Here is an 18,566-nt window from a genome sequence, read left to right as displayed (position 1 = left end):
TACATAATAGACCCTACTCACGTGACGTCACAGCCACGCCCCCGCGCCATGATGTCCGGATACTCGTCATAGAAATGCATTAGCGCTTCGTAAATTCCTCCTATTAGGCTCGAGCGTATGACGTGGCACTCGCAAGGTTTCCGCCGCTATCGCCATTGTGGAAGATAAACTGAGGCATTTCAACACAGGTCGCTCTTTAAAAATGGTTGGAAATTATTGTGCGGTAAAGAATTGCAACAACCGATCGAATAGAAAAAGGAGAATGTACAGCTCGACGGAACACCATTGAGTTTCTTCCGGATCCCTACATGGAGAAAAGGCGAGGGAAAGCTCATATCTGAACTTACCAAACGTCGAAGAATGGCATGGGTGGCCTCGATCAGAAGGAAGGGCATAACGTTTGATTCTCCAGTTACACACTGAGTTTGCTCTATGCACTTCCACTCCGGTAAGTTAATTTCGTTTGTTTACGCAAATTTCAGTAACTTTACGCCCTAAGTCGGCCTGTTGTTAGCTATTGCTACAGCTAAACAACTAGCATGCATACATGTGCATTGTCTTCATAAGACATAATTCATGTCGTTGCTAAATGAAAAAGCTGTAATATTTTGACGTGAGAGAGTGGCAAAGAATTTGTACACAGGCTACATTTTATGCAGCAAAAGTTTTGTACATCCGTGGTCACAGACTAATGTAAACACACATTGCCTACCTTTGCTAGAAAGATGGTGTTGCCGTTTGCTATGGTCATAAAGTGAAGATCCTGCACCCATCCGCAGCAAAACTGTTCGTAGCTTTGTAGCGATTTGTAGTTTCGGAATTGCTGATGAGTGTAGTAACATATACCAAACACTAAATACAGCATGATGTCCATTTCGCGTAGTGGTGGAAGCTTGTCGACATCTTTATTCCATTTGTGTTCGGCTTGCTCGTGAGGGTCAATATTGTTCACATCCTTAAAATTGCTCACATATCTGTCCTTCGCCGTGGTAACAAGTTTGTCTCTGTATCGAACTGGCAAGTATTCCTTACTTTTTTCCATCTTTGGTTGCCGCTAAGTTTAAATGTCCCGTGATGCTTCCGCAATGGTTGCGTTGTCGCAAATCTCGCATGATCCCGTGCTGCTGTGACGTAAACGCTCGAGCCTAATTAGTGCACGTTTTACTGCTCGTCAACATTAATACTCAAAATGGTGAAGTCGTGTGTGGCGGTCGGTTGCAAAAACAGAGAAGATAGACGGAGAGACTTGAATTTTTACCGTATTCCGAGAGACCCGAAGAGGAGGCCGCGATTGACTGCTGCAATTCGACGAGAAAACTGGGCTCCAAACGACTACCACAGATTATGTAGTAGTCATTTTATATCTGGTAAGATGCATTTAATATATATTTAGAGGGTTTTGGGCTGACAACCACAATTAAGATCATTGCTAGGCTAATCGCCGACAACATACACGTATGTATGTAGTGAGTGCTATCGCTAAACCATATAAACATTAAAAGCCCTAGCTCCATTGACAAATGACATGAAATACATTAGACTTGACAGTGGATTTTAGCAAGAACAAAAGATTTTGAATTGAAAATTTCGTAACTCACCTTCCGAGCACAAGATTCCTGCCGAATTTTCGTGTACGAGGACGTGTTTCACCCAACCAGCAACGTAGCATTTATAAGCCTCCAAGCTCTTAAAGTTTTTCAAACTTTCGTGAGAATAGGCTGATTTTGTGTGGACAAGATAGTTGTAAATATCAGGATATCAGATGTCAGGCGAAGCCAGCGGGTCGAAAAACATCGATTTAGGCATCAAATACGGATCTGGCGAATGGATAAACTGAAGCTTTTCCACGTAACGCCTTTTATGCAACGGATCCAATGAGTTTACAGCGTCAGATAACACCGGGGCTTCCATGAATTGATCTATAACTTGCTCGACTAATTGAAAACAATGAGAATAGGTCTGAAAAAGAGGTACAGTATGGCGGCCGGAAACAGCGACACGCCCATTTTGTGACGTAGGTGAGTAGGGTCTATAACCATGTACAGTAGATTGGTGTCCACGATGACATTGAGTTGAAGAATTCAAGATTATAAAAAAGAAAAGAATCCAACATTGCTGGTTAGTTGATAATTTGATGAAATGATAACAAAATGTAGTATTTACTCCATCTTTTGACATCCTGTATACAGTAAATTGTTAATTGTATAACTTCAGACTACTGACTGCTGATGCAAGACTCGTTTGATGTGTGAAATGAATCAATAATTGCTTTTTCATTGTATTTCATTATAAAGGCCAAACCTATTTCACAACATTTACAGTACATAAATTACAAAGAAATTTTGCAAAAAAAAGAGAATAGTTATTTACTTAATTAAAATGACTTTGAACTTTAGTTTGTTAAAAGGTGATTTTTGGATTAATTAAGGTAACACTTTATAATAACTATCCGTTTTACTAGTTAATAGATCATTAGTAAACTGTCGATAAATTATTTATTGTTGATTTGTTAAGTATTTGTTAACAGTTTGTTAAGCATTTACAGGGTGTTCTTAACCTGAAACACAGTTTGTGTAGAAATGTTTCAAGTTTTTGTGTGTAACGTTTGGCATTTTTATCTTTTCAGGTTAAGAAATGCCGTTCACTTCAAAAGAAAAGGCTTTTTGATAAGGCATTTTGCAGGCAGCATTCATGTTGCACATTTATGAAAATCTGCCATAGAAGCAACAAATATTTGTACTTTTCTTTGTATATTTTACCAATAAAACTTATGACCTTCAACATAAAGTGTATATAGTTTTATTAAGATCCATCAACTAGCATGGGCATTTTCAATGGGGTCAACCATATTGGAACACCCTGTAAATGCTTAACAAATACTTCACAAATCAACAATAAATCATTTATCAACAGTTTACTAATGATCTATTAACTAGTAAAACGGATAGTTATTGTAAAGTTACCAAAATTAAAACTAAACTCGATATATTTTAGACTCACTAAACTCAACCTTTCTTTTATATTTTGGTAACCATACACCTGTCTTTAGTGAAAGTGGATTCTGTATCCTTAATAATTTATCTGAGTGTAATATTATCCACAAGGAGAAGCAGACATAGGCACATTATGGTCTCTGGACATGAAAGACGCTGTGAGTATGAATTGTTTTGGGTAAAACAGCACTTTATATAGGTCTCCGGTTACCTTTTCGTTTCTCTAGATGTTAATGAGGGATGGTGAAGCAGTGAAAGTGGGAGTTGTACTAAATGGAAAACCAGGTAAGGCTCTTTACTACCCCATAGCAAAAATTTGCTTCTCATCTGTTGCTTAATCTCGTCTCGTGAGACGAATTTGATCATCTCAAATTTATCTCATTCTCTGCTTATTTGTTTCTGAGTTTGTACCCTTAGGAGCAAGTGATGAGTCAAAATGAGCAAAGACATCATTCAAACCCAGATTTGAGCAATATTTGAGAAGAGAAATTCTCTTCATTAAAAATGGAGTTACACTTGTACAGCACCTTTCAGGCACACAAAGCGCTTTGACACTATATCCTCATCTACCTGCTGGTGACACAACAACGTGGAGTTCAGTGTCTTGCTCAAGGATACTTCTCTACCACTGAGCTACGCACTGGCTTAGATGCACTGTGCTTGATGTGACGCGGCATATCAATGGAAAGCAACTTCAGAAAGTGCGTGTAGCAGCGATGAAGAAAATGTATTATATTTTGGTTCATTTAACAATATATATATATATTTATTTGATATTTCAAAAAAAAAAAAAAAATCCAAAACGCAGACCTGTTGCCTGTGAGCCAGTAGTTTTAGCAAGACATCGTCAGCCAGCGTTTTGCCTGTTTTGATTACGTCATCAAACAAAAGGACTAAGGATCTTCACACTATTTTGTGGTAAACTTTCGGTCTTCGAAACCAAAAACCGATAATGCATTTGTAGCGGCCAATAGTTCGGTGCCAAATTTTCGGTCACATCTCTAATTTTTACATTGAACAAGATGAACCAGATGTTATTAAATTATTTGACCAATTATAATATTTTCTCGGATTTTGTCATGAGATGAATTAAAATGTGATTGGACATGTCAGAGCAGACACTACTCTTTCTTCCAATGAAAGAATCTCGAAAACCCAAAATGAGCAATTGCAGACTGGAAGGAGATCAAATTGAGAAATATTTGTGACTGGCACAATATGAGGTTGCTCCGCTAGATCAGTAAAGGAGGCAGCTTTGAGGCAAGTTGAAGAAATTAATTAATATGCTCATCCATATCTTTTACTGAGACATGAGATCATGACTCCAAGTAAGAGATAAAATTGAGACGCATTTTAGATCGACAAAAGTAATCTTCAATTTGCTTTGCTATGGGACATTAATCTAAAATACTGCAAGTGAGTTGGATTTGCATTAGCATTTTGAGTAGTGGTTGGCACATCTGGGAATTTTTTTTGATAAGGTGCCATTTGGACGTAACAGAGTGGACATTTTGTGCTGAAGTTAGCCCTCAGCCTAGCTTTGCTAATATAAAAGCTAACATGACTTTGCATACTTGATGAGAAATCTATAATTTTACAAATAAACTTTTTGAAATGATTCAGTTCCATTAATTTCTTGAAAATATAGCTTTAACAGAGTGGACATGTTATGATCAAGTTCAACCACACTGAACGTACTTCATAAAACTGCAAAATCTGATTTTTAAAGGAGGTAAAAAATAAAACTGAAAACCGTGGTTAAATTTCCCGGCACCGGTGTGACATTATCGCAGAAGAGTGACACTAATAAATGGTGAATTTTCTTAAAGGGACACTAACACAACTTAACAGAGTGGACAGTGACACTGTGGACAAACAGAAACCTTTTTTTTTTTTTTTTTTTTTTTTTTAAATGAACCCTTTAACACCTAAGCCTATTTTGGCCGAATATGCATGCCTTTGATGTTGCCTTTATATTGCAAAGAAAAAACTGTTCACAATGGCCAAATTGGGTCCCTTTTTTCAGGATACCTTGAACTTCATGTCCAAACTGTTGTTTTCTTCACTGACCAACTTTAATCTGCATTTTGGACCCAAAAAGACAAAAAAATCCCCAAATCTTTTTTCAAAATTTGTAATGTTGAAGTCCCGCTGACAACCAAACATGCTCGACCAACCGTTTTGAAGCTTGATAATATTTATTTAACTTGCTAGGATAAACATTCAATAGGAAAAAAAATAAGATTGAATAGTTTTATGTTTGACAATTCAACACAAACCGCAGCTATGGTCATAGGCGTTTTTGGCCTTCACACATACTAGTGTCAAAACATGTTATATACAGTGCAAAATAGTGAGAAAAAATATATATATATTATCCAACACAGAAATGGTTTGGAGGATATCTCTTTGTGAAGTTAGGTATTGTACCCATCACCTTATCAACGGTATATATATGTACATGCAATCAAGCTTCTCAAACACACATCTATATAAAAATTGAAAAGATTCATCGTGAACAAAAAATAACAAACATTGAAAAAAAAAAGTATTTTCAAAAATATTGACAAGTAGTTCATTTCAATTCAATTTTTTAGGCATGCAACCCAATAAAGTTTTTTTTTTTTGCGCACTCAATAAAGTTTGTTTTTGAACATGTCACTAAGCTGCGTCACATACAACGTCACACAGCCTACTCATCCGCCGTTGGCGCGCTGCTGTCACTTCTACTCGCCGAGACGCCGACTGATCCGAGGAAAACAATGACAAATACAGCTAATCCTATTCCTTGAGTTAATGAAATAATGCATTAGCTTGCGCTAAATTTAGTTTTCGATTCATTCTGCACGTTTCAAAGTCGCTAGCTCAATCCAACCGGCCGTTGCTTGCTACGTGTGTCTCCTTTCCCTTAGTTGGCGCCTGCTCGTCAATTTATTAAAAATGTTCACATTAGGTTCGTCCTTCTTGACATCACAACGGCTCTTGGGATATGTAGTCTTTTGTGCTGCTTTCGGTTTTGAAAAAAGGACAAGAAATGATGGAAATTTGGAGATAGACACATGGTCCATGCGGCGTTTTAATGCATATGTATGAGTGCAATAAAACTATAAAACTCAAATGACATTATCTCCCGTTTTACTTGGTCGATTGACTTCAAATAAAAACTGGTGTGGACATCAACTTCCGTACTTTCAAACGAGAGCAACCAGGGGCACGTGGGTGACGTAATTACAGCGTTACAAGGCTTCAAAGATAATATGCGTAAACGTGTCGCATCCGACACGTTCGGTGTTAAAGGGTTAAATAAAATAATATATTTGGATTAAACACCACATGATTAAAGTAAGTAAAATAATTATTTGGGAATGTTTTTCTCTTTATATTACATATTTTATGGACTGAATTTGAATCAAACACACAGGGGACATGGCAAAATTCCATCACAACCTTTTACCAGAAGTAAATTAAATAAAAATAAAAAAATTTTTAAAAAAAGAATTTAGGCGCCTGTACCCTTGAATTTATAATAGACAGCAATTGATAATGCACCCAAAAATAAATTGAATGAGTATTTGTCCAATTACTAGTATAGTGAAAATATAGCTTTATAGAGGGTGACGCACACAAAAAAAAACAGTCATCACCAAAAATCGAATAACTTCCCAAATTTAATTTAGATCGACACAAAACTACAGCTGCTAATGTAAACAGCTACATTAGGTCAAGCCTATGTAGCAGACATCTCCAAAGTTTCAAGTCTGTACTACAAAAACACTTTGTTTCACTGACACTCAAAAAATTAACAACGAATGAAATAAAAATGTCTTTTCCTTAGTACAGGGTTCCCGCGGGACCTTAAAAAGTCTTAAAAGTATTGAATTTATGAATTTGGAAATAATACCTTTAAAAGTCTTGAAAAAGTATTGAATTTTCATATCTGGGTCTTAAAATGTATGATTCATGTAACTTCTCCGTGTCTCAATTCTCCTCAAAAGTGTCATTTGTCATTTAGATTAAATAAAGTAGCCTAAATACTGTACATAAACGGGGCGGAGGAGCCAATCATTGAGAACGCAACGTAGCCCCGGGTCGAAAACCCGTCCCACGGGATTCTTGCGTGAATCCTATGTCACTGAGGTAGACCCGACAAAATGTCATGCTCTACAGTACACAGACACATTTTTTTACACCTAGCCGTACATTTCATATTAGAGAGATGGGGAAATGTAAATTCAAAAAAGCCACACACCAAGGTTGTGGTATGGTTGGGACCTGCTTGGGGGGGGGGTACCTCACAGTTGCCTCCTCACGACAGGCCCCGCCATCCCTGCACCTTTTTTAAACGCACCACACACATCATACTCCACAGGAGAGCTCCGGCAAAGGGCGGTGGGACGGGCGGCTGGGCAGAAACTCCATGCTGCGGTCCCACTGGCCCAAGCCAAGCTCTCCTATTTTAATGCATACATTGCACTACCCTCCCCTCACAATCCCATCACGGTGCTGCCAGCCGGGAACCTGGGCGGGGGTGGGGGTAGACGTGCGGTTGGTGGTGCATCCCCTCCTGCCATCCCTGAAGGCCGGTTGATGGGTGCGCGGGCGGCCCAGGGGGCCACCCTGGATCCCGGAGGGGGGGGGGGGGGGACGATGTCTCCTTTGCTGGGCTGCGGGAGGAGGGATGGGCTGCGCTTGACCCCCCAACCATGCCCGGGCTGGCTGGGTGGGAGACGTGGCCCTGGGTTGGCGCCCGCGCGGCTTCTCCGCCCGTCTGCGTGGCTGTCGCACGCCCGGTGGGGCTCGCGTGCTGCTGGATGTGGTAGGGCATGCTCGGGTTGGGGGTCCTTGTGCTGGGATTGGCGATGAGGAGCCGTAGGGTTGGTCGCCAACGGGCTTACACTCATAAGAGATTCACACAATTACTGGGTTCTAGATCACAGAACTGATTTGTGTACACTCTACCCCTTTCAATCACTTAGCTTATAGACACCCCCGTCCCCCTCTTTCACTGGCCAATAGGCCCCCACATGGAAACACACTTGTGTTTCTTTTCTTCTGTCCCCCCATAATCCCTTCCTGTTCGCTGCTTTGTCATAATAAAAAGGTATTTTGAATGATCACAATGGGAGTATGTCAGACTCTCAATGTGAAACATTAAAGTGCCTGTGACACGAAAAAGCATGTTTATTTCATAATACACGCGGTATTTTATGCCCCTGAATGATATGGACCGCTTGGATGTGTGTGGAAGCGATCGCTATATTTATTTAGTTTTTTGAATCCCACGCCATGAAAATGAGTGACTTCCGGCTTCGGTCTCTCATTGAGGAGGAGGGCGCTGTGACGTGTACGGTAGAAGACGTTCTCTTCACTATACAGTGTACTGTTGTGTATGAGGACAAAGGATTCAGCTGATTTTGCAGATTAATACTTTTATTTTTTGCATCACGCCAGCCAAACGGCTGCAGAAAAATCATTCTGTATGCGGGAGAGGCGTATGCACCTTTTTGGAGTTTCAAAAGGTTCCCATTCACCGTGGATATTTACTGTGGGACCATTGGACTTACAAGGAAGTGAGTAAACATCTTGTTTTGTATTATGTCAAATACGAATACAGTGATTACAAAGTAAACACTATAAAATTCATTTAAATAAAGGACTACTTACGTTTGATCATTGATAGGCATGTAAAAAGCTATCCTCATGCTCATTAGCAGTTAGCTGTTAGCACGTTAGCTCCACAACAACTCCAGCCATCCTCCTCCAGGGAACGAACTGTAAATTGCTCTCCGCCGGGCGGTTTGCCGATCCGCAAAGAAACTCGACAACCGGGTCGTCATGTCAAATAATCCAGGCTAGTTATGTGTGATTTTCCACTTCGAAGACTTTGAAACGTCCCTCGGTTCGGGTTAGCATGTCGGCTAGCTGTCACTCCTTCTGGTCTGTTTACATTCTCCGAAGCCGGGGAAGGGAAATTACATATGTCCGATTTAGGTGTCATAAAATATCGTTCGGGAGGTGTGACAGTAAAGGTGAAGTCGACTGTTTTGACCATTATGGAGTAATTTTGCCATGTCGTCTTGAATAAATGGATTTTTATTATTTTATATTCCATTTAGCACAAGATTGTTATTTGTCATGACCATGCCATTTATTTAGCAATTGGGGAAAGTACTTGGGTAAAAAGAATATCCTGTAAAAATATTGAAGTAAAGAGACAGAAACAATGACATTTTGCTGCTCTCTTCGTCGCGTTTTCCTCATTGTGAATAGTTCCCCCTCGACGGGCTGACTGGTCCTTCTCAAGCCATTTATATAGCTATTGGGGAAAAATACTTGGATAAAAAGAATATCCTGTAAAAATATTGAGAGTAGAGAGACTGAAACAATGACATTTTGCGGCTCTCTTCATCGCGTTTTCCTCGTTCTGAACAATTCCTCCTCAATGGGCTGAATAGTAAAACCGATGAGCCCAGTCTACCGCTGACGTCATCCACCTGTTGGGGACGCTAAAGCCCTATAATGGTAGGCGTGGCTAACCGGCAGATTAAAAGACTAATTTCTCGTCATCTGCGCTTTGCTAAATTGTTGTATATAGTCGAATCGTCTCAAAATATGATTCTAATTCACATAATAATGCCATTTAAGACTTTTTTTCTGGTGTCATATGCTCTTTAAAACTGTTCAGACTATCCGGGCACTTAGACTTCCATTCTCTGTGTCAAACAGCTGAACAGGACAGGTAAAAGAAAAAAAATATCTATATACATAAATAAATAAATAAATGGGGCGGAGGAGCCAATCATTGAGAACGCAACGTAGCCCCGGGTCAAAAACCCGTCCCGCGAGATTCCTGCGTGAATCCTATGTCACGAAGGTAGACCCGACAAAATGTCATGCTCTACAGTACACAGACACGTTTTTTTTTACACCTAGCCATACATTTCATATTAGAGAGATGGGAAAATGTAGATTCAACAAAGCCAGGTACTCACGAACCTGAAGAGACAGAAGCTAAAGCCAGCGAGCAAGCTGGTAATGTAAGCGAAGCGGGCCTAAAGCGAACATATCCAGGGGCCCTCCTCATGGGTCAGGGGTTAAAAAGGTGAGAAGAGTGTGGAGGAAATATGTTCCGGTACACTAGGCCTGTCCTAAACGACAATTTTTTGTTGATGCTTATGAATTCACAAAACCATATTGGAACACTTAAATTCTTTATTAAAGTACAAATAATCATGTAAATAACAATAATTAATCACAAATAAACAATGAGGTCAAATGCTGATAGCATTTACTAGTGCAAAAGAATGGAAAATAAACAGATTCAGAGCACTGACTTTGCCTTTGCAACATTATTCAAAACAATTCTTAAAAAAAAAAATCTATCATGATTATTATGTATACTACTATATATAATGGTAGTATAATAATTATTCATTGCCAATCATACTTGTCATAAAGAGTGTCATTTGAAAGCTATTCTTAATGTAGAATCTGTATTCTGTAGTATTTACTCTACATATCATAATGTGAATTCTGCAGTATGTGGGATTAACTCCAGAAATCGTTATTTATATGACGAACATGACGTGCTTTTATTTTGAAATGTTCACCGGAGGTACGTTCGCTAAACCGCAAACCGAAAGCTTTACACTCCGTAAAAAAATATTCTTCGTCATTGCTTGTGGTGTCACTAATAGATTTATTTTATTTATTTTTTTGTTAGCAAATGCTGTTAACCAGCTATTGTATGACTGAATGGAACTGTACTGCATTGTTTCGCCACAGGGTGTGCTGTCGTGTATTTTATGTTTGGTGTGAAGAAGAAGAAAGTTAAAAGAGGCATTAGCGGCCTGTTCTCAACTTCTCCCTCACTGCACTTTGGCTCTCATGGAGAGCACGTTTGCTCATGTGTTCCAAATAAACGATAGCCGACGTGCAAAGTAGCAAGTGAGCTGTAAAATAGCGAGCTTAGCGGCGTGAAAAACGCGGGAGTCCTAAGTGAAGCTAACGAACAGTTAAGCGGAGCTAAGCGATGCTAAACGGAGCTAAGCGAAGCTAAACAGCGCTAAATGAAGCTAAGCGACTGATACTCAGTCCGTTGTCGTGGAACAGTCCATTGTAGTGCGTGTGTGGGGGGGAGAGATAATATAAATGCAGCGTGCTGCGTCACCAGTTGGTGGATGGCGAGATAGTGTAAAGCGCTTTGAGCGCCTTGAAAGGTGGAAAAGCGCTATATAAGTATAACACCATTTACCATTTACCATTCAAATGGCTTTCTTTTTTGTTTTGTTATTTGTTTGTTTGGTATGCTGACATAATTCTACATGACGAATAGTTGGGGGTGCTGCTGGCTCCGGTGGCCCAAGCCCTTGCTCGTTGGGGCAAGGGCAGCTGGTTGGGGGCCCCCTACTGGTTGGGGGCCTAAGGCGATCGCCTACTTCGCCTGAATAGTAGATCCGCCTATGGCGACAGCAGCTAACACTAGCCAGCTAGCTGCTATCTCAGCCCAGCTACAACTGCGTACCCCAAGCAACACGTCACTTTTGCTCATTAATATTCATGACGTTAGCAATTGTGACTTGGCGGGTCAACCTCCCGTTTGTCCTCAATAGTAAATGAGTGGAAATAGTGCACGATCGAGATGTTTACTGAGCTAAACCTACCAATTCTGTCCGAAAATTATGTCCTTGGTGCCAAATTCACTAATAAATATGTGGAAGAACATACAAATGTTCAGTTAAAGAGATGGCTTGAGTGTCGAGGGCTGAAAAAGACAGGAAAAAGCCGACCTGATCCAGAGTTAGCTTTTTCTTACACCACTGCCAATGATATTCTCCTGTTTCAACAATCTATCCTTTACCACCATCTGCCCTGTCTTTCTTATATATTATATCCTCTGGTTGTCTTACGTCTCTGACTGTTCTTGGGGGAAATTTGCATTGCTATTTTTGTGTAGTGATCGCAAATGCTACTCGGTGACAGCCAAAGAACACTTAATTTTTTCAATAATAACAAATTTTAATTCCATAATTTATTTACACTTCCCCCTTACGAAAGTGTTTTTTTTTTTTTTTTTTTTACAACAGAAAAGGTAACAGTGGCAGTCAGATACCATTTTAATATTTTTCAGGTAATTCATTGTCAGACAGAAGCAGCACGGCAAAACGCCACGCTAATAAATAAGTAAAAAATATCAAAATGGCTTACCTCTTCCTCTGTAGGACCATGGCCTACAACAAAATGTTTACTGCATGTGAAATGGGAATGACTTCACCTTGCTGGTGTTAAACTGGTCTTCTGGACGTCCACGCAAGTTGATCCATTCTTCACATTTTTTCATCCGAGTTTTTGGTTTCTGGAAACGTATGAAGAAAACATCCTTCATAAGTCGTAATTTCTAGAGTCGTTTCTACAAGTTCCATATTAGCAGTGCTTGATCGGCATGTTCTTTTTTGAAAGATTATCGGAGAAAATAAGCAGAAATAACACAGTTTACATGCGAGGCCGTGTTGAAAATGTCCCACTTCTGCGTTACGTTGGTGATGTCATGGTCTAAAAATAGCATTTGTGCGGTATGCTATTGCTAGTAGATTTGCAAGAGTGGATCTACGCACATTGTGTGGGTCCACAGCAACCATGAACGCAGAGGTGTTGTGGTTGCCCGAGTTTAAGATGACGCTCGCCACGCTAAACGCTAATGCTAACGAGAACGCCTCTACGAGGCCTGTTTCCTTCCTGTGGTCTATGTCTGCGCTGTGGTGGTGTTGCTAGAGTATCCTATTCAATACGGATTTAGTTTTTCTTTGTTAATATGGCTGTGAAACAAGTATTACGTTTTTTAAAAAATTGTCTTAATTAGGTCTTTAAAAGTCTTAAATTTAACTTAGGAAACCTGTGGGAACCCTGTTAGTAGTCCATGGCATCTCAAAAGCAGGGGTGAAAGTGGGCCGGAACTCACCGGATTGGCATTCTGCCATGAAATTCGATGGCGGAACGCCGTTCTGGCATACGGTGCTTTGATCCAGAAAATATGACAGCAACTGTCAAAACACCATGTTGAAAAAGAAAAAAAAAAACTGCCACGCTGCCACACATGCATCTCCAATAAGAACAATCTACTAACAACAGATTTACAGTACATACACAAGTCTAAGCCTGATAAAGAGCCTGTTTAGCGTTATCTGTTTCCACTGCTATTTATTATTCATTTATTCTTAGTTCTTCCCAGCGTGTCCCTGTATCTGACAAGTCGCGTCGCCCTGCACACATAGTGAGTGCACATGCACGGCAGGGCACGCAGGAAAAAAAAAAAAAAAAAGACTCTGCTGTCCTTTCAATTTGGCTGACATACTGACATGTGATCAGCGTGGCTAGTTAGCTGCGATTGGTTCAAATGCACCTTTTTTGAAACAATAAATGGGGGGGAGGGGGTATTGTTGAATTAAAGGGGCAATGCAATGGAAAATTGATCAGATCTTTAAGATTTGGGTGGTTCAGAACATCTTCCATGTTCTATACTTTGAACTTTTTTTTTTTTTCATTTATGTAAGGTTACTTCTTAATTCCCTTATTATAAAAAAAAGTCAATGTTTGTATGTCTTTAAAATGTATGTTACTTATATCTTTATTTATTATTATTTTTTTTTAAAAAGGTCAGTGTTTATATTAGCTTCAATTTTACAGTACATTCTATGTTCTTGAATAGTTAAAATGGAGGTTTTGCTTTTAGATTTGAGGAAATATAAAAATTAGAATTATGAGGAATTTTGCAAATCAGTGAAAAAAAAAATACAATTTTCAATGGAATCAGTTTCTTATTTATGCCTGGTTCCAGTGTAATACAGCAGCCTAATGCATGTGTGAAACCTACTAATTCATTCATTCATTTTCTGAGTCGCTTATCCTTACGAAGGTCACAGGAGCACAGGGCCAATGTCAGCTAACTATGGGCAGTATATGGGGTACACCCTGAATCGGTTGCCAGCCAATTGCAGGGCACAAGGAGGCACACACAGTCATACCAAGGGACAATTTAGAGTGTTTGATCAGCCTACATGCATGTTTTTGGGAGTACTAGGAGAAAACCCACGCAGGCATGGTGAGAACATGCAAACTCCACACTGGAAGGCCAGAGACCGGGATTGAACCCTTGATCTCAGAACTGTGAGGGTAACGTGCTAACCACTGTAAAACCTGTTGTGTTTTATTGTGTGTTATATTTGTAACTGTGCCAAAAGCAGTTTTAGCATTTAGCAGTGGTTTTAGGAGGTTTAACCCCCCCCCCCCCCCCCCCCCCCCCAAAAAAAAGGGCTCCGAGCCAAACTTTATGTTAGGGAGCTCCGGCAAGAAATTTTTAGCCTGTTTCACCCCTTCTCAAAAGTCAAATTTGGCAGACTCTTGGAACATTCATTCTTCTTGGTAAATCCAAATACAAGAATTAATTATTTCAAAAGATATTCAAGTTTAGGTGATCACAGTTTTTTTTGTGTCACCCTTTATATACTGGGGACACACATAAAAATGACCTACCTGCATTTGGCAGTTCCAAGGTTCTGGGATTGATTCATGGCACTGGCCTTGCTGGCAATCGCATTTTCTCCCCATAATTGCATGCATTTTCTCCGGTTGCTCATTTCAAAAACAAGCACTTGAAGACTAGTGTCTATCCAAGAAGAAATGGTTGATATTTGTCAATGCTGTGATTAGCCGGCGACCACTTCAGGCTGTAATGAACTGAATGGAAAAATGTCTGCATGAAGTTGGAATCTGTATAATCTGAATAATGATTATTTCTCTCAAAAGCGAAAGGCTGTGTTTTCATTCATGAGGATGGACAAAGTTTGGACTACTTATCAAAAGATGAGGTACTCACCCAATTTCACATTGTTTGCCCCTCACATGCTCAATACGCCCCAATACCTCTCTAAACAGCAGCTACAGCACTTGATATTCGACCATGCTGTGACTATCGACAACATGCAGGTATTGATTAAACTTCATCATTTCCTAAGCTAAAAGTTTAAACTCCTCTGACTACCTTAAAGTGTACATCTGACAACGACAGGGCTTTTATGGAGACCTCCTACAGCCACTCACAGTGTGCGCATGTGAAGGTTACTGTGGTTCACTGCTCATATGTGCAGCCTCCATGGAGAATATCGGCACTCTTATTGATGAAGTTATCATCAAACAGGTGTGTTCCGATTTTGTAATATCTGATTTTCCACCAGAGGTTTATGTGCCATTTCGTCATCCTCTGAAAATAATAAAATGACCTGATTTTGAATCGACATACATGCCTGTCATTGGCATTGACGTACATGGCAAAGACGTATGGGGCTCTCAACGTGCATGGATAGGCATTCAACTTATTTGAGCGGCAGTTGAATGTCAATTGGCTGTAATGTTAAGTTTTTTGGTCAAAAATCACAACGACCCATGTTTTTTCTGCCATGAAAATGAAGGGGAAATTTTGGCCATTAGAAATGAATGGGAACATTTTTGGCGGATTTTGGGGGAACTGTAGGTTTATGGCAAATTCTGTATGCAACTTTTATGCCTCTTACCTTCCTACAATTTTTGATTTATGATTAATGTGAGTTGGATAAAAATTGTAGGACTAAATGCAGTTTGAAAAAAAAAAAAAACCTGCATTTTGCCACAAACAGTTTTGGGGGGTTATTTGAAAGATGCCCTGCGTCGCATGAGAATTCCGGTCATTTCGGTCTTCGAACGGTGTCGATGGGCCAAACTGGTTATGCTGTGCAGCGTGCAGAAATAACGCCATGGCGGAAAAAATGGAAGACAGTGATCCCTCGTTTTTCACTGTTAATGGGAACCAGACCCCTCCCCCCCCGCGAAAAGTGAAAAACCGCGAAGTAGTGTAAAAAAAATTGTGTTCAATGTATTTATTCATATTTAGCATTGAAAAGAGATACACAAAGACATGTTTTTCTACTTTTTTCCCCAAAATATAATTAAAAAAACAACAACAAAAAACTTTTATGTACTGTATATACTTCAAATGTAATAATTATGATAAGTTTTAAACATGTTACTGTTCCACTGAATTATTTTTTAAACGAGAATGACGTAGAAAAATGCTTGTCTTTATTAAATGCTGTATTGAGTGAGTCCACTCAAATCCGCTCACGTTGCTTACTTACACTCAATGAGTTGCCACAGCAAATGTTCAACAAGGTAAATGATAATTGACACATGCGGCGCCTTGAAGTTTCAGCTTCCAAACGTCTCTGGCAAGCTCAAACCTTTACACCTGTCAATCATGGTTAAGTTTAACAAGCAACTCCAGTGCACTGCCTGACCAAGAAAAGCGGCAGGAGGGAGAGTGAGAAACTACGTGGTCGGATGCGGACAGCTCTGTAAAATAATGTATTTATTTATTTTTTTCATTGAAAAAAAAAAATCCACGACAGTTTGAGGATGCGAAGTTTGAAGCGCGAAGTAGCGATGGATCACTGTAACATACAGTGATTTGAAAAAGTATCTGAACCTTTTGGAATTTCTCACATTTCTGAATAAAATCACCATCAAATGTGATCTGATCTTTGTCAAAATCACACAGATGAAAAATGAGTGTCTGCTTTAACTAAAACGACCCAAACATTTATAAATTTTCATATTTTAATCAGGATAGTATGCAAACAATGACAGAAGGGGGAAAATAAGGAAGTTAACCATCACATTTAATATTTTGTGCCCCCTCTTTGGCAGCAATAACTTCAACCAGACGCTTCCTGTAGCTGCAGATCAGTCTGGCACATCGATCAGGACTAATTTTGGCCCATTTTTCTCAACAAAACTGCTATTATTCAGTTAGATTTTTGGGATCTCTGGCATAAATCACTATCTTTAAGTCATGCCACAGCATCTCAATGGCGTTCAAGTCTGGACTTTAACTTGTTCACTGCAGAACGTGTATTTTGTTCTTCTGAAATCATTCTGAAGCGATTTACTTCTGTGTTATGGATCATTGTCTTGTTGCAGCATCCATCCTTTTTTTTTTTTTTTTTTTTTTTTTTTTTAAAGCTTCAACTGTCTGACAGACGGCCAGGTTTTCCTGCAAAACTTTTGAATTAAATCTTCCTTTAATGATTGCTAGTTGTTCAGGCCCTTAAAACAGCCCCAAATCTTGATGCTCACTCCACCATGGTTCACCGTGGGGATGAGGTGTTGATGTTGGTGAGCTGTTCCATTTTTCCTCAACGTTGTGTGCTACTCTCAAACAATTCAACTTTGGTTTAATCACTCCACAAAATATTTTGCCAAAACTTCTGTGGAGTGTCTAAGTGCCTATTTGCGAACATTAAACAAGCAACTATGTTTTTTTAGACAGCAGTGGCTTCCTCCGTGGAGTCCTCCCATGAATACCATTCTTGGTCATTGGTTTACATATAGTTGATGTGAGTACAGAGGTATTGGACTGTGCCAGGGATTTCCGTAAGTCTTTAGCAGACACTCTAGGGTTCTTTTTACCTCTCTGAGTATTCTGCGCTGAACTCTTGGTGTCATCTTTACTGGATGGCCACTCCTTGGGAGAGAAGCAACAGTGCCAAACTTTCTCCATTTGTAGACAACTTCTCTGTCGATTGATGAACATCCAGACCTTAACCAAATCAACAATCCTTGATCGCAGGTCTTCAGACAGCTCTTTTGACTGAGCCACAATGCACATCAGACAATGCTTCTCATCAAGACAGTTCTTACTAGGTGCGTGTTTTACAGTGGGCAGGGCAGCTCTTTTGACTGAGCCACAATGCACATCAGACAATGCTTCTCATCAAGACAGTTCTTACTAGGTGCGTGTTTTACAGTGGGCAGGGCAGCTTTAAACCACTCATCAGTGATTGTGCACACACCTGACTTAAAATGTTTGGTAAAAATTGGTTTCAGATGTCTCGATCGATCGGCGTCCCGATCGATCGGGTCCGATCACGTCATTTTCAAAGTATCGGAATCAGCAAAAAAATATCAGACATGCCTTTTTAAAATATATATATATTTTAATTAAATCGTTTTCTAATGGTATTAACGTTACAGACAAAATGTCTTACACTCATCCAGAGTCTTTAGTTTTGGCTTAAAGTAGGGTTATCAAATTTATCGCGTTAAGAGCAGTAATTAATTTTTTTAAAAAATTAATCACGTTAAAGTATTCAACACAATCAACGCATGCGCTCCACGACCCACTCACGCAATGTCGCGGTCAATCTATAATGGCGCCGTTTTACCTATATATAGAGCTAAAAGGCAGCGTAAAATGAGTAAAGTGAATTTTGGCAGCCTTTAGAGCATTTTATTAATTGGCTGAAGCCTTACAATCCCTCTCTCAACAATTAGAAACATCGTGGGAAGCAATGTGGGGAAGAAAGTTAGTAGTTGATCTTTTTCTTAACGCCCTATGTTATTTCCCAATGCAGAGAAGATATATCAATTGGTGCCACTTTGCACAGTCATGGTTGCACTTCCCATCATGCATTTGGGCAGAACAGTTAAATGGCTACAGTATCATTTACTGAAAGCTCAACAAATACACTAGATGCAATATTTAGT

General features: G+C 39.6%; 1 protein-coding gene across 15 annotated transcripts in view; it reads left to right on the top strand.

Moving 5' to 3' along the window:
* Positions 1-119: 119 nt before the first annotated feature.
* si:dkey-201i24.3 (kinesin-like protein KIF15-A) overlaps positions 120-18,566 on the top strand; it is a 35,428-nt gene continuing 16,981 nt past the window's right edge. For 6 of the 15 annotated variants that reach the window (XR_009064770.1, XM_057849719.1, XM_057849714.1 and 3 more), the window contains exons 1-4: positions 120-1,367; positions 14,796-14,857; positions 14,925-14,975; positions 15,058-15,186. Coding sequence is in view for 14 of the 15 variants with exons in the window: in XM_057849719.1 (XP_057705702.1) it covers positions 1,190-1,367; positions 14,796-14,857; positions 14,925-14,975; positions 15,058-15,186 (420 nt within the window). In the remaining variant the exon portion in view is untranslated. The other 9 variants (XM_057849716.1, XM_057849715.1, XM_057849725.1 and 6 more) reach the window with 9 other exon arrangements.

This window comes from Corythoichthys intestinalis, chromosome 11, assembly GCF_030265065.1.
Source record: "Corythoichthys intestinalis isolate RoL2023-P3 chromosome 11, ASM3026506v1, whole genome shotgun sequence".
NCBI lineage: Eukaryota > Metazoa > Chordata > Actinopteri > Syngnathiformes > Syngnathidae > Corythoichthys > Corythoichthys intestinalis.
This window is presented reverse-complemented; position numbering and strand designations above follow the sequence as displayed.